Source organism: Cyanistes caeruleus, chromosome 3 (genome assembly GCF_971803275.1).
Source record: "Cyanistes caeruleus chromosome 3, bCyaCae1.hap1.1, whole genome shotgun sequence".
NCBI classification, from domain to species: domain Eukaryota; kingdom Metazoa; phylum Chordata; class Aves; order Passeriformes; family Paridae; genus Cyanistes; species Cyanistes caeruleus.
The window spans coordinates 26,664,799-26,689,113 of NC_141703.1; the positions used below are offsets into that span (position 1 = coordinate 26,664,799).

General features: G+C 41.2%; 2 protein-coding genes and 1 long non-coding RNA gene across 12 annotated transcripts in view; 2 read left to right on the plus strand and 1 right to left on the minus strand.

Annotated features, from left to right (window-relative positions):
* Positions 1-7,084, plus strand: part of UPF3A (UPF3A regulator of nonsense mediated mRNA decay) — a 26,116-nt gene extending 19,032 nt beyond the window's left edge. For 2 of the 5 annotated variants that reach the window (XM_086880280.1, XM_086880279.1), the window contains 2 exons: positions 2,868-3,162; positions 6,120-7,084. In XM_086880280.1, coding sequence (XP_086736406.1) covers positions 2,868-3,162; positions 6,120-6,293 — 469 coding nt within the window. In that variant the 3' untranslated portion in view covers positions 6,294-7,084. The remainder of the gene's footprint in view (positions 1-2,867; positions 3,163-6,119) is intronic. The other 3 variants (XM_086880284.1, XM_086880281.1, XM_086880282.1) reach the window with 2 other exon arrangements.
* LOC147654027 (uncharacterized) lies at positions 5,866-12,699 on the minus strand. Its single transcript, XR_015284276.1, has 4 exons — positions 12,334-12,699; positions 11,871-12,006; positions 11,080-11,261; positions 5,866-9,808 (listed from the first exon to the last, which is right to left on the minus strand). It is a non-coding gene; the product is annotated as an uncharacterized LOC147654027 (long non-coding RNA).
* Positions 12,700-12,739: 40 nt separating this feature from the next.
* Positions 12,740-23,948, plus strand: CHAMP1 (chromosome alignment maintaining phosphoprotein 1). 6 transcript variants are annotated; one of them, XM_086880289.1, is made up of 4 exons: positions 12,878-12,984; positions 13,194-13,333; positions 17,537-17,646; positions 20,252-23,948. In XM_086880289.1, exon 4 carries the CDS (start codon positions 20,312-20,314, stop codon positions 23,147-23,149), a length of 2,838 nt encoding a protein of 945 aa, XP_086736415.1. In that variant the 5' UTR covers positions 12,878-12,984; positions 13,194-13,333; positions 17,537-17,646; positions 20,252-20,311; the 3' UTR covers positions 23,150-23,948. The 6 variants fall into 6 exon arrangements, with proteins under 6 accessions (XP_086736411.1, XP_086736412.1, XP_086736415.1 ...); XM_086880288.1 differs by lacking the exon at positions 12,878-12,984 and adding an exon at positions 15,419-15,532 and having other exon boundaries at positions 13,194-13,362; XM_086880286.1 differs by lacking the exon at positions 17,537-17,646 and having other exon boundaries at positions 12,847-12,984; positions 13,194-13,362.
* The last annotated feature ends 367 nt before the right edge of the window (positions 23,949-24,315 follow it).

Below are 24,315 nucleotides of genomic sequence, written 5' to 3' on the forward strand. Positions count from 1 at the left end.
TTATTAGTGAAATGCTATGAAATCCCAGATTTAAAGGATTTCTGCATGAAAATTCAAGTCATCCAAGTAATTTTGTTGTTGTTTTACCTGTTCTCCATCAAAAGCTCGAGTAAGGCTCTCCTTCCATTACTCATGTCAAAGACTAAATTGCCATACTTTTCCTTCACACATGGGCTGGCTGCAATAAACATAAAAATGTATTAGGTAAGTGGGACAATGGCAAAAAAAATGAGTAAAAGCCTTATGATAGATACATGCAGTAGGCTGTCTCTGTCTGCCACTACCTTTTTTGTGTTACATTTGCAGTGGTAGGAGCAAGAGGCATAGCTCAGTTCTATTACTGCTGTAGCCTAGAAATGACTCATCTTAGAAGTGTTTTCAGCAGTTGTTTCTCTTTCTTGTCCTTTGGCATGTAAGTCTCATCACTAGCAGGATTTACTCCTAAGATATGTAAGATAAATAACTAAGAAAAATATGTATGTTCTGAATGTTCCTGAAAACTTCCATGTCCCATTGAAACTGAAAATATTCAGCAACTTCTTTGTTGATGTCTTCAAGAAAGGAAACAGAACAGGCTCAACAGAAACACTTGCAGGGGCAAAATCAGTTGTTTGCTACTCATAGAATCTTTCAGGTTGGAATGGACCTTTAAGATCATCGAGTCCTAACCCAGCACTGCCAAACTGCCCTTATAAACTATGTCCTTAATTGCCATGTCTACATGTCTTTTAAATACTTCTGGGGATGCTGAACCCACTGCTTCCCTGGCTTTCTATGGATTAAACTTTTGGTGCTGCCATGTAACATTGTTTGCTATTGATCCTGTAAGTTTAATAAGGTATTATTGTAGATTCTGCTCATGTAAAACAGAATCCATTTGGCTGCAAACAGTACAGTAAGCATTACCTTGTGTTTCCATGTGCTGATTTCATCTTGATTTTTGGTTGGTAGAGATAGCAAGCTATGAGCTATTTCAGCTGGATTGAGATTTAAAGTTGAAACTACTTTGTCACTGACTCAGAAATGGGTAATTAGCTGGAGCTGCAAAGTCTACCTGCAGGAGACTGAATTGCCTGTTTGAAACTATGTCAAAGGTTTGGTAGCAGTAGCTTTCTACCACAAATCAAAATCTCAGTAGGTGCGTAAGTTACCTGGTCAAATGCAGGTTTGAAACTATACCAAAGAGAAGTGTGCTCCCATTCCCTTTACTTCCATTCATTTCTGGTTTCTCTGACTGTGTAACTTTGTCTTCTACTTATACACTGAAATTGCTTACCCTGCCATTTGCACTCTTGTCTGCCTGTTCACTGTGGCAGAATCTTAGGAATCTACTTTAACCACTCTTTGAACAGGAGTTTGTATCCCTGTCACCTGCCTGCCTTCAGACACAGCACTTCCTCCGCAGCAGTAGCAGACAAGGGAAGAGACAAGTACCAGGCAATACTACAGCAACAAATTGAGGGAGTCTTCTTGGCTCTTTGGAAGGTCATGCCCCAAGCCTTGCTAGGACTTGGAATTAGGTTCTGGAATAGCATATTAAACATGATCCCTGCATGATCCAAGCAACTTACAGCCACATACTCCTTGGGAGATAACATAGTATTTTATATAGATGTATCCATGCTACAGGTACAGGATCTGTGTAATTGTGGTTGGTTCAGGTGTCTGTGACAGCTGGGATGTTGCTTCCACTTGGTGAATGTGTTGTGCTGACACAACTTTAGTCTGGCAAAATGCTAAATAACTTACGTCTTATTCAAGTTCTGCTCTGACTTTCAGCTCTTCCTGAGATGGGGCCTCTTTGGCAGCCCCACTAATACCCAAGTTCATAACAGATATTAACAATTTTCCCATTTTGTATGAAAAAAAAAGTTATATATATAGATACACTTTTATTTGTATGAAATAATTCTAAATGAGAATCATATCACTATTTGATCACTACACCATTAAAAAGTCTCCATCCTCTCTGATTCTATCTGCAGTTTCCCAGAATATGAGGAGACTGTCAAAAGTAACTTGCTGTTTCAATTTTAAGTATTTATACATATGTAATAAAAAACACCCTGCCTGTATTTGTTCCTTTCGAAGTTCAATATATTTTGTAATCTTTCTTCATTATTTGCAGTTTGGCCATATGAGAGAAACACCTATTTACTGAACTGGAACAATGAAGTGAATAAGAGAGCTGAGTATTTTATCAGGCAGGCAGCAAAATATTGCCAATAGTCTTTATAATATAAACCATTTACAGCATAGCAGAAATTAAGTATCAGGTTGTGGTAAAGTAGTGGTCTTTGCCAAAATAAAATATGCAAAGGCAGGCTAGATTACTTTGAGACACAATAAACAAAATCCTGGAACGTAAGAATTTATTTTCACAAATGTCTTCTGCAAGTTATGATGTCAGTAAATAATTTTTGTTATACAGAGACATAAAATTGATAGATGATACCTGCACAGTCCCTTCAGATCCTGAATGTTCCTGTTTCAGGGAATACTTACTTGCATGACTCATCTCAACACCAGGCTACAAGATCTAATAATGCAGCTTGTGTTAATGTGGGGAACTATTGATAGGATTTCAGAGAGGGATGGAAGGTGAAGAATGGGTCTTCCACAACAGTCACACAAAATCTTGGTAAAGCTTTGTCTGCTATTCTGAACTGAATGCATGGTCAATGGCTGGACATGCATGGGTGACACATTCAGCACATAAACCCTTCGTAATGAGAAGAAAACCTTGCCATATGGCTTACCTACACACTACTGAAGTCAAAGGAAGGGTTCAACTTGTATCTTTTTTGTATCTGCTCCATTTTACTGTTAATTGCTTGGATTTTCTTTCTTTTTATACATACTCATAGGTCACAAAATGATAGTGACAAAGAGCAAAGAGATTTGGAGAGAAGATTTCGAGAAAAAGAACCTGAAAGACAAAGGTATCGATTGGATGATGGCAGAAAGCATAGAACTCACTATGAGTTTGACAAGTTTATGAGGAGGAGTGAAGAAGAGCTGAAATGGGGGAAAGGATACAACCAAGACAAAGGAAAGAAAGGGAACTACAACTACAGCTTCACTGTGGAGGCAGTAGACAAACTGGGTAAAGAGGACAAGTGTGATGACATGGCATCCAAAAAGGAGCGCATAAGAAATAAGGTTCTTTTATTCATTTAGGATAATCTTTCATTAGCTAAATATGGTTCAAGATCACAGGTTTTAGCTTCTGCAAATTCAGCATAAAGAGACTTTATCTCTTTTTCTTTGAATATCTTTTTCAAAATAATTCTTTATCTCATTTTCAGTAAAACCCAGATTTTTTCTGGGTTGTTGTCAAATGACAATAGCAGTTAAAATAAGTTAAAGTTACAGGTTCATTTATATTCACAATGTATAGAAGACTTTCTGTCGTCATTTCAACCCTGTCATTTTGAGTATACTATTCTTGGAAGCCTTACATTTTGTAAGTGTATTAAAAAATTGTTACACTTCTGATCTGTAATGAAATTTAAAAACTGTGGTGTGTTAGTCTTTTAAAAATGTACTTCCATTACTCTTATAAAATAATTATATTATGGATTTGCCAGGCATTGCTTGGTAGAGCAACAATAAGGACTTCAATAAATAGCTAATTCAGAGAGCATGAATGTATGGATTCTTCAGTATTGCGTACCTGCCAGTATGAAAGTGCCATCATTTCATCAGGATAAATCTATCCTCATAGCTGTTGTCAGGGGAAGAGCAGATGCAAAACCAGTGTGAGCAGGGCCTGTATCAGGGTGTGTAGTAGAGCTGTCCCTTATTGTCTTCCAGAGATATGGGTATCGTTTTTCTCAGGCTGGCTGATTTCACGGATGTGCCAGAGTCTTTTCAGGATGTGGCTCTCTTTGTCAGCCCCATTCTCTCTCTCTCTCTCGTGATCCTAGATTTTCCACAAAAGATGACCAAAACACTGTTAGCATAGAAATTTATGCTGCATGTGAAACTCTTCTTTTCAAAGCAAGTGACTAATCTGTACTATGGGCTAGGGCTGACAAGAGTAAACTGGTCCCATGCAGCATGAGTCTGCATGGAGTGTGTAGGTAGCAAGTTCTGGTGGACTCACTGTGCACGTCAAGGAAGTCATCTTGAGCAAACACAGAAAGCTTGGTGTGCTCTGGGGTTTATTTTATGCAGAGGTCAGCTGGGCAGGATGGCTAAGATTTATCTGCATTTACACATTAGCCACTTTCCTCATCAGTGGCTCTACATTCTTCTGCAGAACAGTCAGAAAAATGGCTAGTTCAGAAATGGGAAGATGGAAAAAATATTTTTTGATTCTTGCTGTGCTCTTCTTGAAATCTGTCAAATCGATCTCCAACCTTGGAACTGCATGGTGGGTCTTGGGGGACTTTTGGCAAGTGTTAAGAAGCTGCCTGCTTTTTATTTTTTTGCATCACGCTTCTGGTAGCTTGCTGAGTCTCTGGATTAGACCACATTTAGGACTAAAATGCTAGATTTGTTCCCTAAAACAATAAGCACCATCAGTAAGGTATTTTGCAGTGTGGTGACTTTTTTCTTTAGAGTACTTATCACATAGGTGAGATTAGGGGCTGAGTTTTACAACTTAGGTATAGCACTGACAATGGCAACACAAATTTTTAGTCAGAGATGGAATCCTTTTCTGAAGTTTATAGGAATTAATTAGAAAATGGGAAAATTTCAGTGTAAGTAACGTGATAGTTTTTATGCAAACTGCAGGCTACAGGGATGTGGTAGGGAAAAGTCATTTGGACCTTTTGTTGTAAACTTTCTAATGGGCACTGCTTTTCAGAGGATCTGCTTTTATGCAGCTGTTTGGAATATACAAGTGTTTTAAATGCATTTCTTACCACATCGCAAAGCACTAACTAGAATAATCTTGTTGTAAGGCTCAGTAGTGAATCTTGACATCTGGTCTAAAGAGAAGGAGAAAAAAGGTGAATGTAAATAAGACAAGTGGGTCAAAAAAGATGAAAGAAAAAAAAAGAGGAGATGCATATTTGGAATAAGAAAAAAGAATGAAAGAACAAAAATCCAGAATTACTTCACATTATGAAGGCAATTGAAAATTGGTCTAGTTTCATGTAGGACAATTTCAGTGCCCTGTCACTGTCTTTAAGTAGGCTGCTGTCTGTTAGCTAAACTTAACACAGGACTGATCAGAAAGCTCAGGTACTGGTGAGCTTTTGTTGCTTCATAGCATTGTGTGCAAGTAAAATATCCTTTCCAGGAAAAGGCTTCTTAAGCAGGGTTTCTAACTGGTGTGTTTTACTAATGACATTTAAAAAATAAAGAGTGCTCTGAAGAGCTACAGAGCGTCACCATTTACAGGTTTGAGGTCCCTTTTGCATGTAAACTGGCTCCTTCTTCCATTTTCTCAGGATCAGAGCAGCATGTGTATGATTGGGTCACTCACAGAGCCTGCACATGCTCAAATTGTACTTTGTTTATTATCAGTGCATAAATTCCCCTGCTCTCATACCCAGTATGGAAGGCAAGATGAAGTGGAGCAATAACTGCAATTTTATTTTGATATATATAATTCAAATGTGCATTGCATGTTTAAATTCTGGTAATGATTGGGTAATGATTGATGATCAGTTGAGGATAATTTTCTAGCTGCTACCTGCTGAGCTGTTCTCTGGTCTGTCTTGGATTTTTATGCTTTTATGTAATATTTGACATTCATCTGCAGAGTTGCAAATGTACAGGCTATTGTTCTTCTCAGTTGATGTTAGTGAATGTAGCAAGATTTCTCTTTTTTTACTTGTAAATATCATGTTTGATAATTGTCTACAGTATTTCTCCTTGTTTATGTCAAAAGTATCACAGGATCTTTAATCTTTACAGCATTTTTCATTTATTCAAAATGTTTGGCTCCCAAGAATAGTGTTATGAACAACAGATAGTGAATGCTAGATATTGAATACCCAGTCAACTTTCATTACATTCCATTTTTTGTCCTGGTTCTTGTGAAATGTAAAGTAATTTAACACAAAATCTACTTTCTTCATAAAAATTCAAATCCTCAAAATTCCACATATCTGTCCCACACGGGTTTCTCAGAGTATTAACCATTATCTTCTTCCTTCTAGGATCGTCCAGCCATGCAGTTGTACCAGCCAGGAGCTCGCATCCGAACACATGTGGGACCTACAAGTAAAACCTATGACTGCAGTGGGAAATCCTTTGAAGATGCTTTTGATAAAAAGTGTGAGGCAGATAATTCAGCCGGAGGTAGTTCTGAAAAGGTTGAAGAAGCAGAATAAAACAGTCTGGGGGAAAAGGCTTGTGAAAAGGAATGAATTTAAGATTCAGCATCATTACAAAAAATCCATTGGGCTGTTTCAGAACTCCACAGGCAATTGAAACAACAAAATAATAATAGCTCTGCCTCTTACTTTCTGTAAAATAAAGGGAAGAGTGACTGGAGATATATAAAATATCTTACAGCAAAGGAATATTGCTGCTTTTTTACAAAAAGCAGCTCAAGTACTCTCTGCCTAATTTAAGAGCAGTTCAAGTATTTTACTAGATTTACATTGAAATAGAAGACTCGAACAATTTTAAGGGAGTATTTATATAAGACTTTACAGAAGCTATATCATCTTTTTGAGTCTAAAGGAATGAAATGTAAAATTGCATCAGTTGGAAATCTGAGGCACTTTACACATACTGGTGCATGACATAAGGGCCCACAGGACCCCTTCCTGCAAATGGCAGGGGTGGGGGTTGCTGCAGGGTGTTGCAGTCAGACTCGGTGGGACCTGCCCTGCCCTGGGACGAAGCTCTGGAGGCAGTGGTGTTTGCAGGATGAGGCCCACAGTTTGCACAGTCGTGAGGAGTGTCCAGTGGTATCTGTGCCTCATGGTGTTTACGTTGGTTTTCAATTAACCATAGTGTCAGATAAGTGTTAGTAAAGCTACAAGTATGTTGTTGGGGAGTTTGTCATTTTCTGAGCCACTTTTGCCTTTTATGTTTTAATAGATTCCTTGTGCTTAAAACAGAAGACAACTAATGCAAACATCAGCACATTAATAATAAATCTGGTTTTAATTAATTACCTGGTTTTTGTTGTTCTGACACTGACTTTTGGACAAAAAAAACAGTGGTTGTACAGTGATGACTTTTTATATGCTAATGTTTCATATAAGTTGCAGTAACGGGATTTGGAAAATGTAAGATACATGAAAATTCTGCAGTTTTATTTGTTAAAAAATTAAACTCACATGAATGTCAATTGCAAACTACCATTTTGTAAGATCTAGGCCAAATTCTGCCCTCTAAGGCAGGCGTGTGTGTGTGTGTGTGTGTGTGTGTGTGTGTGTGTGTGTGTGTCTTCTGTTGGTTTCAATGATAGATGTGTGTTTGTGAAAGGGCAGGATATGTTCATTTATCTTTCATGGCTGAAAATTTCTCAGTTGTCTAGAACTGAGACCTGCTTTGTCACTGAAGCTAAATAATAGGATATTAATTTATTTTTACATCCTCTCTGAACATTTTATTATTAACATAACATCTAATTGTCCTAAACTGAAAATTATTTATTGTATTTTACCAGATATTAAGCATTAAATAGAAAAAATGCAAAAAAGATTTTGACTATGATTTTGAGATGTGATACTGTGCTATTTTTTCATCTATTACTCCAGAAAAAAATAAGTAAGATGCTACTATGCTGCTTTGCATGCTTCAGAAGCAGATAAAAATACAGTTGAGAAGAATTTTAGTATCAGGCTATATAACTCAGCTGCCAACTAAAATTATTTCAAGATTAACTGCTGCTAGAGAATCATCTGGGTTTAGCTCCATCTAAAGTTTATCTCATTTGCCAATTTTATCCTGACTGCGGGAGAAAGGATTTTGTTTTGGTGTCCTGGCTGAGCACTGGGAGGGAAGGCTTTCCTCTCAATGAAAAATCCTGGCTTGATCCAAGGAAACTAGTCAGGGAAATTCTGCAGGAGAGCTGGGCAGAGCTGGGATCTTCACCAGATGAGGGTCTGCTCAGAAGCATTTCCCACCTTTTTGGATGTCCTGTGGTGCCTGGGGCAGGGGGTGTGTTTCACCTGTGAGAGGGACCAGCAGGACACAGAGGAGCTGTGGTCTTGTACATTCTCACAACTTGAGTTTGGTATCTTGTGGCTTTTGGGCTTCTCCTCCACCTGCACCCAAGTTCCTTGGTTGTGAGCACCTCTTAATAGTATTATAGAGAACTAACTAAACACAGTGATTTTGCAGTATTTTTCCATTTGGGACTCCTCATTCAAACCTCATCTCAGTAAAAACTGTCACAGCTTAAACACTTGTGTCCATCAGATCAAGCTGGAGATTCAGGTCAAGACAGAAATTTCTGCAGCCTTTTGACAAATTGTTGTGTTCTTGTAAATGCAGTCCACCTGCCCAGAGGGGCAGAGAGCCTGTCCTTTGACTTAGGTATTCATATGGAAGGAATATTCAGGACATTCAAATTTGGATGTGGAGAGTGCAGTAGTCAGCATCTGTGTACGCAGCTGCAGGCTGAGCTGCATCCCAAGGAGCCCCAGCTGCCTGATGTCTTGGAAGTGCCACTCAAGGAACCCTTAGGACAGCTTCTCTTATGCAGCAGGTACTGACACCTATTCTTCCCACATCTGAGAGGGACATTAGGAAGTACCAGCCACCACCAGCAGGATCTGAGCTTTGCTACACCTGCCACAAGTAGCTCAGGAGAGACAGGAGCAGCAAGGCAGCCCCAGGAATACCAGGAATACCAGGGTGCATGGGAGTGCTGCCTGCAGGCTCTCTGCTACAGTGTGACCCCTGTTCAACAGAGAAAACACCACTGCTGAGCTTCCCCTCTCTGCTCTCATGGTCATCTTGGGCAGTGCCAGCAGGACAGCCTGTGCCTGTGGAAACAGGAATCAGGTTTGGGATGGGAGCTTGTGCAGCCATATCTGCAGGGAAGACTGCCCGCTGGAATGGAGCATGTACCTCATGGGAATGCTGCAAAGTACAGTGGCTAAAGCAGCAGAATACATTTTCAAGTCCGTGCTCCAATGTCTCCTGCACAGGAGTGCAGCAGGGCCTGAGCTTGCTTCCCTTGCTGGGGCAGCCAGGCAGGAGGAGCTGCCACCTGCTCTGTGCTCACTTGTTCTTTTATGCTTCTCCCGATGACATCAAATAAATGCAGGCTTGCTGCCTGCCTTTGTGCAAACTCATCGTGGCGTGAGAGCTTCATTGCCACAATAGTAACTTTGTTTTGCAAATTCAGCTTAGCTGAAAGTAGAGACAGCACCCCACGGAATGGGAATTGTGTCTGGTTACATCACAGCTGACTTCAGTACCATCTGTTTTCTTGCTTTTAAAATATAATGTTCTACATTTAATAAAAAGCCTTCACCCACTTGATAGCTTCACCAAATTTCTGTTGCCCTGCTTCTTATTGAATTCCAAGGTCATTGACATTTAGGAAGATGGAAATCACTCTGTCTGTCAAATGGAGATTGGAGATCTGTTGTGAGCTACTGTGTTACAGGAAACTGATGTGGAATTTAAATATTCAGTAAAAAATCCCTGCATTTGTGCTCGTTGCAGCTTTAAAGAGAAGCTTATTCAGATCCAAACATTGTACTGGCAATTTCACATTCAGTTTTTAAATATATTCAGTTCCTTCTTTTAATTTCAAACCAAATGGTTGAAAGTTGTTTTTGGAGAGTCTTTGGAGGTCCATCTGTGGTTAAGCCAACACTATTGCTCTTCATGCTGAAGGCAGTTTCTTTGCTGGCATTTATTTGCAGTATTAGTCCTGAACAGACCAAACAAAAGCCTGAAGTACAAACATGACAAAACCCACTCATTGGGCACAAAATAATATTGAACATCAGAATAAAATATGCCTAAAAAAGAAAATTGAGTAGTACTTCCCTCCCCAAACCTGATGGAATGTTGAAAATCAGGGGAAAATCACTTGTGAGTTGGTGGTGCTGTTAGAGTCTTATATGATGAGAGGAGTGACTTGAAATTCTCTAGTTACTTATTTATAACTGTTTCATTAGAAAGAAAAAATATCTCAAACAAGTGGGAAACCAGAATGGTATCTGATAATTTCAAAGTGACTTAAAGGCATTCACTCTGTCTTCTGTGCCTCCACTTGAGCTTTTCACTGAAGTTCGTGAAGACTGAAAATGTCATCTTACCAAGTGCTGGTTTCCTCTTAGCAGTTAATCCCTCTCCCAAACTTCTTCATTGTTGCATAATTAAAAATAAGTATATTCCAGATATATTTGTGATTTGCACTTCTTTTGGCCACACCTGATCTCCTGAATATGCCCCATTTGCATATCCCATCTAGAATTACATAAATACTATCAGGTGCTCATACTGTCACATAAATATTACAGTATTTTGATTCAAATTGACACAAACACACAAGACATTGGACTGCAGTGTTCTTTGCTCAATTCTAGTTAACAGCCTGGATTGTTTAAAAAAAAAATTAATTCTCTAACACGCTCCAAAAGGGTAAAGATAAGCAAAAAATGCCAAATAGACTTATGGTGCATGCAAGATCCATAAATGGCTCCCAGAATGTGCTGAAGGCAGGAGATACAAAACCATGCAAAAAAGGAGATTCTTTTTTCCCCCCTTCTCTTTAAAAATGTTGATATAGTCTAAAATAAAACATGAAGATTCTGCATAAAAATTCATTGGGGGGAGGGGGGGGGGGGGGGGAGAGGCTGTGGGGAGGGGAAGGGGGGCTGGGTCTTCTAGGGTATAGGTGTTTTGGGTTTTTTCTTCCTCCAGGATCTCAGTTGCCAACTCTTGTGAACAGATTGAAAAGTAATTGTGGAAGGCTCCAGCTGGCAAGACAGGGGGTTTGGCTTTAGATTGTCCACAGCATGGAGGGCTTGGTCTGTAACTACTGATCTGTGCCCAGGTATGTGTGTGTGGTGCTGCTCCCTATATCTGGCTATGCAGAACTGCAGATGGTTCTGCTGGATCAACCTGAAGGGAAGTTCTACCTCACCTTCTTTCTTAACAATGAACTTGAATATGGGCACCAATATATGACATTACCTGCTGGAAGTTCTTGCATAGTTTTGACAGCTGTTGAAGATCATCAGCATCCAGAAACAACAGTATGTGTACAGTTATGTTCTCAGGCATTCAGTCAAGAAAATGGGGATATCAAAGCAAAAATGGAAATACTTCCAGGGCTGAATAGGCTCAGTCTTGCTTCCTTAACGTTTAACAACATCCTGAAATACAAAGATTAAAGTTGATTCTGTATTGGCAACTTTTAAGTTTTTTTAATTAAGGATCAAACAGCAAGGAGGAAAACACTTGGTAATATGTTACATAAGGTTAAAATTGTATTCAGGGGTATTTAAAAGTATCTCCAACGAATTGTGAGCTCTCCGTAGCTACAGTGTTAGGTAACAGATTTGTTGCTAGTTACTACAAGATAATAAGAAGGAAAAGGCCATTTCAGAAAGTAATTTTGAGGCCTAAGCCTCAAAGGAATTTAACGAAGAAAAATAGCTGTCTTGGTTGATTAAACTCGATGCTTTCAAAAGTCTGCAGGCATTTTTACTGAGAGGCTTCACAGATGAGTATGGTAATTTTTACATTTGGCTTATGAATAAAAAAAGAAAAAGGTTATCTAGAACTGCAAACTATCTTCAAGTGTTTTTCACAATAATATTAACTGAAAGGGGGAGACTTATGAAATTTTGGCATGATTTAATAAATCAAGTGAAATTCCTAGGTGTAAAAGAAAAAAGTTCTTAAGTTAGAAAATTTAACCATACAGTAAAAAAAGTCTATTAAAAAAAAGTTATTCACTGCAGTTGAGATGTGTTCTTTACCTATTCTCTTTTCTAGTGCAATTCTTTCTCTGAAATTGCTAGTCCAGCAAAAAAAATCTCTGTGGGATTTCTTTACCTCCTTTGAGAAAACTTCTTGGCTAGGTTGACAGGAAATCCTCCAAGTACTCCAAATCACCTGCAGATAACAATAGCATGGAAAAAGAAGTTTGCTTAGTCCAAGAAGAAACCTAATAAATGGGGTACACCTCATTTATCTGTAATTTAATTGATTGATTCCATCCTCAATGGAAATTATTCTACTAACTACAGAAGCTAGAATTTAATTCAAAACCTGTAAGATGAGTGAAAGCACTGGCAAACCAGAAAGAGATGAAAAGCTCAGGATCAAGTGAGAGCAACAGGATATTAGCTGGCCTTGGGTTGACTTTACATCCTATTTCCATGAATGAACAAAGCAGGAGTCAGCATTTTGAGTAATAAAAACCAGATAAAATGCAAGTACCAGGGGACACAGTCTTAAAGTGCATCAAGAGATTTTTAGGTTAGATATTAGGAAGAATTTCTTCATTCAGAGAGTGACTGGTTACTGGAAGGGGCTGCCCAGGGAGGTGGTGGAGTCACAGTCCCTGGAGGTGCTTAAGGAAGACTAGACATGGCACCGAGGGCCATGGTCTTGTTGGCACAGCGGTATTTGGTCATAGTCGAGGTTCTCAGAGGTCTTTTGCAGCCTAGTTTGTGGCCCTGCGACGCTGTGTTTCTGGGACTCTGGAATCCTCTCCGCCCTGGACAAGCACTCTGTGGGCTCCCAGACAAGGCCGGGCCCCCCTGTGCGGCAGCGCCCCCTGCCGGCGCGCGCCAAGGGCGCCGCGCCGCGGCCCCGCCCCCGTCCCCGCCGCCGCGGCCGCGGCACGTGACCCGGCCCCGCCTCCCGCCGCCGCCGCCGCCGCCATTGGCGGGGGGAGCCCGGCCCGGCCCCCCCGGCCCCGCGCCCGCCGTCCCGGAGGTGCCGAACGGTGAGTGTGGGCACCGCGTCCCGCTCGCCCCCCGCTCCCGCCGGCCGGGCCCGGCGCGCTCCCCTCACTCCCTCTGGGCATCGGGCCTGGGCCTTCCCCTTGTCCAGCCCCCGCCGCGCGGGGGGCGGCGGCGCCTGCCGGTGCCGACGCGGGGGGAACAAAACCGGCGGGGCCGCGCACGGGAAGGGAGAGGGAGAGGGGAGGCGGCGAGGGAGAGCGCCAGGAGGGGAGGGATGAATGGGCGGGCGGCGTGGCCCCCCGGCCCCGGGGGTGCGGCCCCGGGAGGGCCGGGCAGCGGGGAGCCGGCGGCCCCGGGAAAGCCGAGCCCGCAGGCACCCCCTCCCCGCAGGAAAGTTCAAGTGATGCCGGCGGAGCGAGGAGCAGGAGGACGCTGCCCGTCTGCTGTCCTGGGATAGCGACTTCGGCACGGGACGTGTCCCCGCCGGGACCGGGCCCTTCCCCGGTGACAGAAATAGCTGCCGGGAGCGGGTGCGTCGCACGTGGGAGCAGAGAAGCAGGTGCAGAACAAGGCTCAGAACAGTTCTGGAGAGCATGTCCTGTGAGGAGCGGCTGAGGGAGCTGGGCTTGTTTAGCCTGGAGGACAGAAGGCTCGGGGGGACTTTACCACTCTCTAGAACCACCTGAAAGGAGGCTGTAGCCAGGTGGGGGTCGGCCTCTCCTCCCAGGCAACAAGTGACAAGATGAGAGGGCATAATCTTAAATTGCGGACGTTAAACCAACGGACATTTAGATTGCACATTAGGAAGAATTTCTTCACTGTGAAAGTGATTAGACATTGGAATGGACTGTCCAGGGTGGTGTTGGAGTCACTGTCCCTGGGGATGTTTTAAGGAAGGGCTGGATGTGGCACTTAGTGCCATGGTCTACTTGACAAGGTGGTGTTCAGTCATAGGCTGGTGCCTGATGATCTCAGAGGTCTTTTTTGACCTTAATGATTCTATGAATTTTTTGCAAGTAAGGAATATAGAAACTTTGTGTTTCATATTTCTCTTCCATAATCTTCCCTTGAACCCCATGTTCTTTCAGAGTAGTGTAAATGGAATTCTTAGCCTGTTAACACCAAGTTTTACAACCATAATTCAGTTCTTGACTAAATTGTAATGCTCTAGTGGGTCTAGTGGCACTTCATTAGCTTAGGTATAGCACTGCAGCAGTAAGGTTTTTGGGGCTGTTTTCGGAAGCCAACTAAATGGAATTGTCAACTTGGAGTTAGAAAGCTGTGTCAGAAGTACATAGAATTAATTTCTTCTATCTTGAATCTGTCAAAGGTACATTGATTTTACTCTGCAATTTAGACTGTTGTTATTTCTTGTATTGAGAACTGATGTTGTGTAGACTTCTCGTAACAAAGATTGAAATATTGCAAAATTGCTGCAGTTCTGGATGCTCTGTGTTTCTTAAGTCATATGCATGTGCATGAAGTATTGTCACTTTGTAGACCTCCCCTGACTTGATCCTTTCCTGGAAACATGGAACTTCATAATACAGCATTTCCTGCCTGGATCTGGTGCCTCCCATGTTCCTAGCATATCTTACTGCTTCTGTGGCTGGTTGGGTCAGAGTGTTTGCGCCTTGTGTAGCTGTGTAATTTTAAAGACATAGTTCAGCAATTGTTGCAGATGGCACTTAGCCTGAATAGACGGGCTGGTAGCTGTGAGTTAAGATGTGAGGTTGTAGTCAGATCCTGTGGACACTTCTGGACTAGCAGGAGCATAGGGCTTCCTGTCTTGTTCATGGTGCCTTAGAAGTGATGCCCTTACCTGCTTAGTGCATTGTGAAGTGCCTGCTCTGCCCCACTGTGGGGTGTTTGTGTTCAGCTTCCTCTGGGAGCTGAACTTCTCTTTGTCAGTCACAACATAGGGATGTAGCTTCAAGAGAAGCATCATGCTGCCACCAGACTGCCATTTACTTTTTGGCACTGCAAGAACAGCAAAAACCCAGCAAAAGTCTGGATCTGTTCCTGCTAACAAAGGCAATGATGCTGCTGTATCTCGCTTACCTAGCTTTCTTTTGCTGGGAACAAATTTACCATTGACCCTCCTCACTGGCAGAGGTTATGACTGAACTGTTGGCCTGCAAGAAACTTCCAAGGCTTATGAAAATAAACAGTGATCCTTCCTGTGCAGTGACTGGTATAGGGAATTCTATGTGTGCTTGTAGGACATTGGAGAAAATCACAGGGCTTTCTTCTAGATCATTTTCCCATCTGTGTTGGTGTCATTAAAGTAGGTTGCATGTCCTCTATCTGCTTGTGTTTTGCCAGGCTTGATTGTTTATTGAGAGGAAAAGAGTTATGAATTCTTCTGCCACTGAGAACCAAGACAGTCTGATTTAGAACAGTGATGTGGCAGACTACTTGTTACTGTGCTCTGTATTTCTTCATGTAATGTTAAAAGAAATCTTAATTTTCTGTGCTCACAGACAGTCTAGATTTTTCTCTCTGAGCCCTTTGTTGCTTCCCTCAGACAGTCACAGCTTATCTAGAGGAAAAATGCAGTTATATATTAAATGTCGCAATGCTAAGTGTAGAATGTGTTTATTAAAAATTACCAGGAATGATTGGAAGACTTGTAGCGATGAAATTGGAATGGAGTTAAGAAGTAGAGACATCTTGTTTGCTGCCAGAGTCAGGTTGTGCCACCCCCATGCATGGATTCCTTCTTATATGTAGGTATCTCCTCTGCATTTTTCCACTTTTCTTCCACTAGGAAGTTTTTGACAGGCTGTAGGAAGTATGGCTCAATCTTAAGTGGGATCCCCATGGAAGATGGGATGCAGAATTCAGGAACCATCTCTGACATGGCTGGATGTGTTGGCTGGGAAGACATCAGGAGGTCTCTCCTCTCTGTGCATTAGATTAGGATGTTCCTATTGCTCAGTTTAACATGAGCTTAACAGAAACTTCTGATGTTTGACTCCACTCTGTGGCTGCCTTGCAATACTCATAACCAAGTTTTGGTTGAATTTGCCTCTCACTGGCTCTGACTTCCTGGATACTTCTTTCTGCAAAAGCATGACTTTAGCCTCTTAGCTGCTAAGAACAAATCAAGAAAAGATGCAATGGTTGTTTCTCAGATAGATACATGCCCTTTTTACCAATCTTTTTCCTATGCTGGTTTTCTGTTCTTCCTCTGGTGGAGGAGATTATGGCAAATCTGCATTGTAGGGGACAGGAGGTGGTGTAAGGATCTTCAACATCTCAGTGGAGAGAGGAGAGAGTTGGTGGTAGGAACCTCTGTATGTAGGTTCTAAACATTCATGAAAGAAGAGGGGTTGGGAGAGGTGGCTGATGGAGCAGCAGTAGGGACTGGGTGGTTCCACTGCAGAGGTTTGTGTCTCTTCAGGCAGCTTTAAAACTGAGTGATGGACATTGATCTGTGTCACTTCAAGTCAGCTAAGAGCTGAGTTAGTGCTGATGCTGTTACTGTGCTTGATATCTGAGGATATAGTGAGCTTTTAGCCAGAAGCGCTTACCTGTTCAGGTAGATTTCAGTGGGAAATGTCATGTCTTAGGAAGACTCTGAATTAATCTTGGCTGCCTTAAGTTAAAATTTAGTATTGAAAGCTTCAGAATCTTAGCTGTATCATAGTATTTTGTCTTGAAAGCAGGATGTGGATGCAGGACAGGCATAAATTCTGGGCTTCAGGCTTCTGATTCAGTTGTAGTGTGTTCTCAGAACAGATAATTAGTTCTATTTGGCTGCATCTGTATTTGTTTTCTCAGGTTGCAGCCATGGAAAGTGAGAAAAGTAGGAGGGAATTCAGAAAGAGCAATTAAGGAATGTGTTGTGCTTTGTAGTGTTACAGTGGCATGAAGCACAGCCTCAGTTATAGCCACTGTTGCACTGCACATTCTGTTAACTGAGAGTTCAAATAGGGGAATGCTCAGGTGTCTTTTTTACAAAACACTTATGGCCTGGCAGAGTGTTCAATAAAGTGGCCTGGGGCCTGCACAGAAGTTATTTGTACTTGCAGAGGTGGCAGCTTCTTTGTCCTCGTAGAAGTATTCAAGAAGTCTTGAGAGACACTCCAGTGACCATCTGTCTTCTGCTTTGTTTCATGGAGAAGCTGTTGCTCATGACAGTGCTCTTCCTTGCACTTTCACCCAGCTAGGCAAGGCAGGATCCAGTGTAGAACAAGTTCTGATGCTGGAGGTGATGGCAAAGAACAGGGTGAAGCAGAGTCATCTGTGTGATAAACTTGAAAACAGAGGAGGGCAGCAACAAAAACCATGTAGAGACATTGGACCTTAATATTGAGAAGGAGTCTGGAGGGCTTGACAGGAAAATCTTTCAGACTAGTTATTTAGAGCTGTGCTAAATGAACCAGCAACATCTGAGAGTTTATTCTTTCAGAACTGTTTCAACAAATTTAAATTGACATGAGTTAGTAGGGGCTCAGCACTGTTTGTTACTGATCTCAGTAACCATTTTAAAACTAGATTTGCTATTCATTGGACTTGCAGCCTAAGGTTTAACCAAGAGTTGCCTTGATCAGTAGGATGCCTCAATTAAGTAGATATTTCAGCAGAAGAGGCAGTTACTTCAGTGACTGCCAGATACAGTGGGTTGAGTTACAAAACTAGAAAATGGTGAGTGATGGCAATCACATTAAAAAAAACAAAAACATTAAAGTGCCCTCAGCTCTATAATGTTATTTCTTATGCAAAAGGCTCGACTGTCAAGACTTCTGGATGTCTGGAGTGTGCCTGTAACTTCTTTGGCTCCAAAATAATTTCATGGTGAAAAAAGCTTAGCAGCAATTTGGACAATTTGTGGAAGGTAATCCCTGACTTCTTCTAACAGTTGTATTTGGAAAGAAAGTGGGGATTTTCATAATAAAGTAAAGTAGAACTGAATAAAAGAAGAGGTTGGGAGGTGTGGTGAAGTGTATTTCAGTGAATAACAAAAAACTGCAGCAAGGGCAACAGGTGACCTGTGAAGTGCAGGGAAATTTTGAAGAGAGCAGAAAATATTGTCTAGTAAACTTTGTTATAAACTGTGATAAATTCAAATTGCAAAAGCCCTTTTTTGGTTTTCTAGTAAAAATGGTTAATTTTCACTTAATTAATAATCTTAATTCAGGATTGCAACCAATTTTGGAATTGACAAATTTTCTTTCAAGTCTAAAAATGTGATTACCACATATGTCTTTATTGTCCTAATTATGTTCTGCTGTGATTTGATTAAAAACACCCAAAACCTTTTTATTTAGCTCATATCAGAAATTGTTGCTTTCAAATTTAAATCTTCCTTTCCTCCCATTGTCCTGAGTTCTGCAAACAAAACATAAACTGTAATTCATAATGACTTGAAGGTCTTTTGGAGTACTAAGACATGATGTGCTGTGGATTTTTAATTGGCAAGTTATTTTCTGTTGCAGAGATACAGCCCACTGAGCACTGCTGTCAAGTTTCTGTTTTGCTTTCATCTTTTACAGACATAAAAAATTGTTATAAGATGTTGGGAAGTGTTTTGGGTCCACACTGAATGTGGTGTAGGCTACAATTTGGGGTGTCTTTTGTATGGCTGCCAGCAGTGCTGGGAAACTCCGCCTTATACCCCAAAGGTCCTTCCACTTCAGTGTTTGCAGAGCAGAGTAATTACTTCTCATTTGTAGCTAGGCTGTGGTTGGATGCTGTTCATTTGTCTCATGGTTGTAAAGCAGGATCCTTCTTAAAGCTCCATTTGTGGTTCCACCATGCTTCACAGGAAATCTACCTGTTCCTGTGACTTAATGTGAAGTGTGTACACACAGTGCACGCAAAGGAGTTGTTCCATAAGCAGCTGAGCTAGTGAACCTCTATTTCTTAAGGATTTGTGCTCTCTTGTTCCTCAGCCAATCCTTCTTTCCTGTTTTTTTGCTGTATCCATCTCATCCTTTAGCAGCACTGCTAATTTGCTTTTATTCTGTCTGTGCCCCAAGCCCAAAGCAGCTCACTGCTGTAGTATTTTTAATTTCTTCCCTTTTTCCTTAATTACAAGCTGAATCAGACACTGCTTGCTCTGAATGTTTCAAGACTATTTGTGTAGAGGCTAAACAGAAGAAGTCGCTGCTAAGTGACATATTCTGCCTCAGTGGAGGCATTGCTTGCATTCTCTAGTTCCCGATTTTCATGAAAGGTGTAGAAATGCAAAGTAAGGCTGGATTGCTTTGTCCAGTTTGATTGGCATTGACTGTAGGGCAATGTGTTTGTGTAAGCCTCATTTCCATAAGAAACCAGGGGAAAAATGCTTTAGGAATAAATTAAGAAAACTTGCTTTGAATGCATATTTTTAGACTTCTTAGTCTAATATATATTTAGACAGGTAAATTAATGTTAAAATACAACAACAATTTTGAGTGTTTTGAAGCAGTGTGTTTTATATGACTCCCCAAAATTAGATTCATAGCTTAGCATGATTAATCAAGTAATAAGTGTTTAATTTCAAACTAGAAGAAGAAAGTGTGTGCATTTCACTTAAATGTCCTTTTTACCTTCCACTTTTATGTTGATGTAACTTACAGAATATGGCTAGACTTGGTTTTCTGTTTATTGTAGTAGCTAATCTGGTTAAATTCTGTTGGAAACAGAGGAATCTAGCAAAATCATTAAAAGCTATTTGTGCTTGGGGGTTTTTTGTTTGGGTTTTGGGGTTTTTTTTTGTTTGTTTGTTTTGTTTTTATATTGAGCTTTTTAATGTCTTGCAAAAACCATTAATTTTGAGAAATTTCCATCTTTGGGAAAAGTTGTTTTCATAATACATGAAGTCTTTATGATCAGCATTATTTTTTTTCATGTAGTTAGTTAAAGGAAGTCAGTATTTGACAGATGAAAAGAGCTTAGGCTTTAGGCTGCTGTTTTCTTGAATTTTGTTTGGTCTTTGTCAAAAACTGCTGATTTGTTTGGAGATTTAATGATGGAGATGCATTTTTTAAATGGCCTTATCTCGGTGGCAGTGTTTCAAGTACTTTCCAAAGTACTTTTTGTTTTCAGTTTACATGTATAATGTAAATAATACAATGTCAATAAGAGCACATCAAATATGGGAAGAGAAGAAAATGGAGAAAACAAGTCACATTTACCAAATGAAATTCAAACTTTGCTCTTCATCACCTGGGTTCTTTTTTTATCAATTGCTTCCAGTTTTTTTTTACATAGGTAGGAAGGCCCATTGCTAAGTATAAGCTTTGTTTTTTCAAGTTTTACTGATGCAAAATGTCTTTCAGGAGTTGGTGACACCTATGTTTGGACTTCTTTATGTAGTAGTCAGTATCTCTGCAAAATTTATGCTTTCTAAAAAGGGAGGGGACTGATTAGGGAAAAGCTCATGTGGTTATTTAGGAGTGACAGAGTTGAAATTAACATGGACAGAAAACTATACAGATATTTTTCCTTTCTTGCAGGAACAGAAAATTCCTCTTTAAAAGGTGCAGTGCTGTGGAAACGTTGCTGCCTACAGAAAAATGGACATGTTGCAGATACTACGGAAAACCACAGAGCGCTTGGAGTGTGACTACTGCAATTTCAGAGGAACTGACTATGAAAACATACAAATTCATATGGGTACCGTTCACCCAGAGTATTGTGATGAAATGGATGCTGCTGGTTTAGGTAAACTTATATTTTATCAAAAAAGTGCAAAACTGTTTCACTGCCATAAATGTTTCTTTACCAGCAAGATGTATTGCAACGTATATTATCACATCAAAGCACAGCATGGACCACCTGAGAAGTGGAACAAGGAGCAGAAAGAGCAACAGGTAGAAGGAGATTCAGATTCATCCAAAAAAAGTGTCACGTTGGAGCCACAGAAACCTTCCCTTTCTCCCGAGTTACGCAAACCTGCTCTTTCTCCTGAACTCCCCAAATCTGAACCTGTTGTTTCTCCCAAGCTTCAGAAATCTTCTGTGTCTCCAGAGCCCCAGAAGTCTGCTCAGGTGACTTCCTCAGAGCCAGAGAAGTCAGTCCAGACTGTGTCTCCAGATCCAGAAAAGTCAGCCCAGGCCACATCTCCTGATCCAGAGAAGTTAGCCTCATCTGTGTCCCCTGACCCACAGAAGCCATCTCCTGCTGTGTCTCCTGACCCACAGAAGCCATCTCCTGTCATGTCTCCTGACCCACAGAAGCCATCTCCTGCCGTGTCCCCCGACCCACAGAAGCCGGCCCCAGCCGTGTCTCCGGAGCCCCGTCGGCACTCCCCAGCGACGTCTCCAGAGCCCCGCCGGCATTCCCCTGCCATATCACCAGAGCCCCGGCGCCATTCTCCTGCTGTGTCTCCAGAACCCCGCAGATATTCCCCAGCTGTGTCACCAGAGCCAAAGAAACCTCCTCCAGCCGTGTCCCCTGAACCACGGAGGTATGCCCCAGCTGGGTCTCCTGAACCACGGAGGCATCCCTCTCAAATGCGTAGGCCCACTTCCGCTTCTTCTCCTGAAACCCGGAGGCCTGCTTCTGCAGTTTCGCCAGAGTCATGGAGACCTGGTCCAACTGTTTCCCCTGAGCCCTGGAGGTCTGCACCTCATGAAGTGCAGAAGTCTCCCACAGTTTCTCCCTGGGCTTCAAAGCCTGCCATGTCAGTGTCCGTAGAATCCCGGAGGTCTGCCCCTGAGTCCCGAAGGCCTGGTTCGGTTGTGTTGCCAGAACCTAGGAGGCTTGTTTCTGATTCATGTAAGTCTACGTCCTTTTCTGAATCCCAGAAGTCTACTCTTGTCTCTTCTGAGCCCTGGAAACCCATCTCATCTGTTTACCCTGAAGGCTGGAAACCTGTTCTGTCCCCTGACACATGGAAGCATTCTCCCCCTGTTTCTCCTGAGATTCGAAAGTCTAGTCACACTGTTTCCTCTGACTCCTGGAAGCCTTCTTTCTTTCCTGAGGTCCGTAAGCCTGGTGTTTCAGTATCTCCCGAATCTTGGAAACTCTCTGAGTCACGGAAATCTATGTATTTTCCTGAAACTCAGAAATCCACCTCTGCTGCTTCATCTGAGATTCAGAAACGGGCTCATTTCCCTGAACCTCGGAAAAGAGTGTTGTTCCCAGACACTCGTAAATCTAATCCTACTGCTTCTACTGATGTCCAGAAACGTGCTGTCTTTTCTGAGCCCCAGAATCAGACATCTACTTCTGCTGTTTCTACTGAAGGTCAAAAACAAGCTCTGTGTTCTGAAGCCCAAAAATCTGCTCTTCTTTCTTCTGAAGTCCAGAAGCATGCCCTGTTTTCTGAAGCCCAAAAACTCACTTCCATTTCCTCTGAAGTTCAGGAGTCTACTTCCTTTCTAGAGTCTCAGAAATCCACATCTCCTGAAGTTCAGAAACATGGCCTCTTTACTGAGTCCCAGAAACCTACTCCTGTTTCTCCTGAGGCACTCAAGCAAGCTGTTTTCACAGACTGCCAGAAATCTGCTGTTTCTCCTGATGTTCAAAAGCATGCTGTATTTTCTGAGATGCAGAAGCCTGCTGCTGCTCTATCCTCTGATGTCCAGAGACATGCTGAAACTACTGTACCTTCTGAAATCCAGAAGAACATCCTGTTTTCCGAGCCTCACAAGTCTGCTTCGGGCTTTTTCTCCGAGCCCCAAACACCTAGTGAGTCTGGTGAGAGTGACTTTCTCGCTCACAGTTTAGATGATCAAAAACCACTGGATGATTTATTCTCACAGGATGAACAATCAATATTAGCCAAAGAATCACCTGAACACATGTTATATTCATGCCCAGCAAAGAAGCCCAAGAAGGAAAACCAGGAGAACTCAGATTCTGAACTAAATAGCAGTGAGTGTGGAAAGACAGCAGTGGACTCGATGGAGATAAAGGAACAAGAATCCAACAGTGACCAAGAGCAGTATGATATGGAGTCATCAGATTACAGCAAAGAGAGCAAAATGGATGTGACTACTCCTACGCAGCCACAGTGTGTGCTTCAGTTTACTGAAGAGAAAGAGGCTTTCATCTCTGAGGAAGAAATAGCAAAATACATGAAGCGTGGCAAGGGAAAGTATTACTGCAAAATTTGTTGCTGTCGTGCAATGAAAAAAGGTGCTGTCTTGCACCATTTAGTTAACAAGCATAACGTTCAAAGCCCATACAAATGTAAAATATGTGGTAAAGCTTTTCTCTTGGAGTCTCTTCTTAAAAATCATGTTGCTGCTCATGGTCAAAGTTTGTTGAAGTGTCCCCGTTGTAATTTTGAATCAAATTTTCCCCGAGGCTTTAAGAAACATTTAACCCATTGCCAAAGCCGTCATAGTGATGATACACCTAAAAAACACTTGGACAGCCTTGAACCACTTGAAGAACAAATTTAATCTGTTTTTTTTTTTTTTTCCTTGTGCTAGAAAAGATGAATTTACAAAGTGTTCAAAAGTGTTACTGTATGTTAACCGAGTAGTTTAGCTGATCTGACAAGTCAGAAGATGCATGGTTTATTGTACTATGTTTAACTTGTCTTATAGCTGTATTACTGAAAAGATTTACTTTTTAAAGTAATTTTAAATGCGTGTTCATGTCTTTGTATTACCCATCAGTAGAGTCATATTTTATTTTTCAGATGTACTATGTTTTTGAAACCAAAATGGATACAAATTAGTTTTGTAAAGATTTGTAAAACATATAGGCAATTAAGGACTGGAGTGGCAAGCAATCCATATTTTCCTGTGAAGACAACTTCTTTTTTCACATTTGTTAAACGTTGTATTTTTAAAAATGTTTTTATCAAGTTCTCAAATCAAAATTCTCACTAAATTGAATGTGAATGAGCCAGAATGAGATGAACTACCAATATTCCTGGAATGATTCTGCCCTGAGGTTGTAATTGAGTGTATAGACATTTGCTGGAAATTTATTGCACTCAGTTCTCTGACTTGTCTCAGATTTAGAAGCATCAAGGTACTTATTTTGTGGTTCTGTATTTCGGCCATGTTTTAATCATGTACTAATAAACTTTAAATTGATAGATTAACGTCAGACTATGTATAGCTCAACATTTTCTCTTGATGATCCCAATATTTGTAATGTCAGACAACCCCTGAATTTCCTGTATTTGGTGAAATGTTATGCTTTAATGTTTTAACAATAAAAAGAGACCCAACCTGGTGTTGGCCATAATTTGTTTGGTTTTTTTTTTTTTTTTGTTCAAGTCAACAATTAAACCTTTGTGTTCAATGTAGTATCTTTGGCAACAAGAGGTACATAATTACCCAGGAGGTCTGCTTTCAAAACTTCCACTTCCCAGTCATCACTAAGCAAGGTTAGTCTAAATTTCCCATCTCTTTCAGAAGAACATGTCAGATGTAATAGAAGGAAAACAAGAATTTTTGCATTGTTATTTAGGATGCTGGCCTCTGTGTGATTTGTGTATTATTTGTTAAAAACACGTAAATACTTTATAATTCAGCAGGAATGTAGATTTTAAGTGGAGGCAGCACAAAGAAGAAGGAATTCCTCTCCAGCTGAATTATGCCTGGACAAGCTG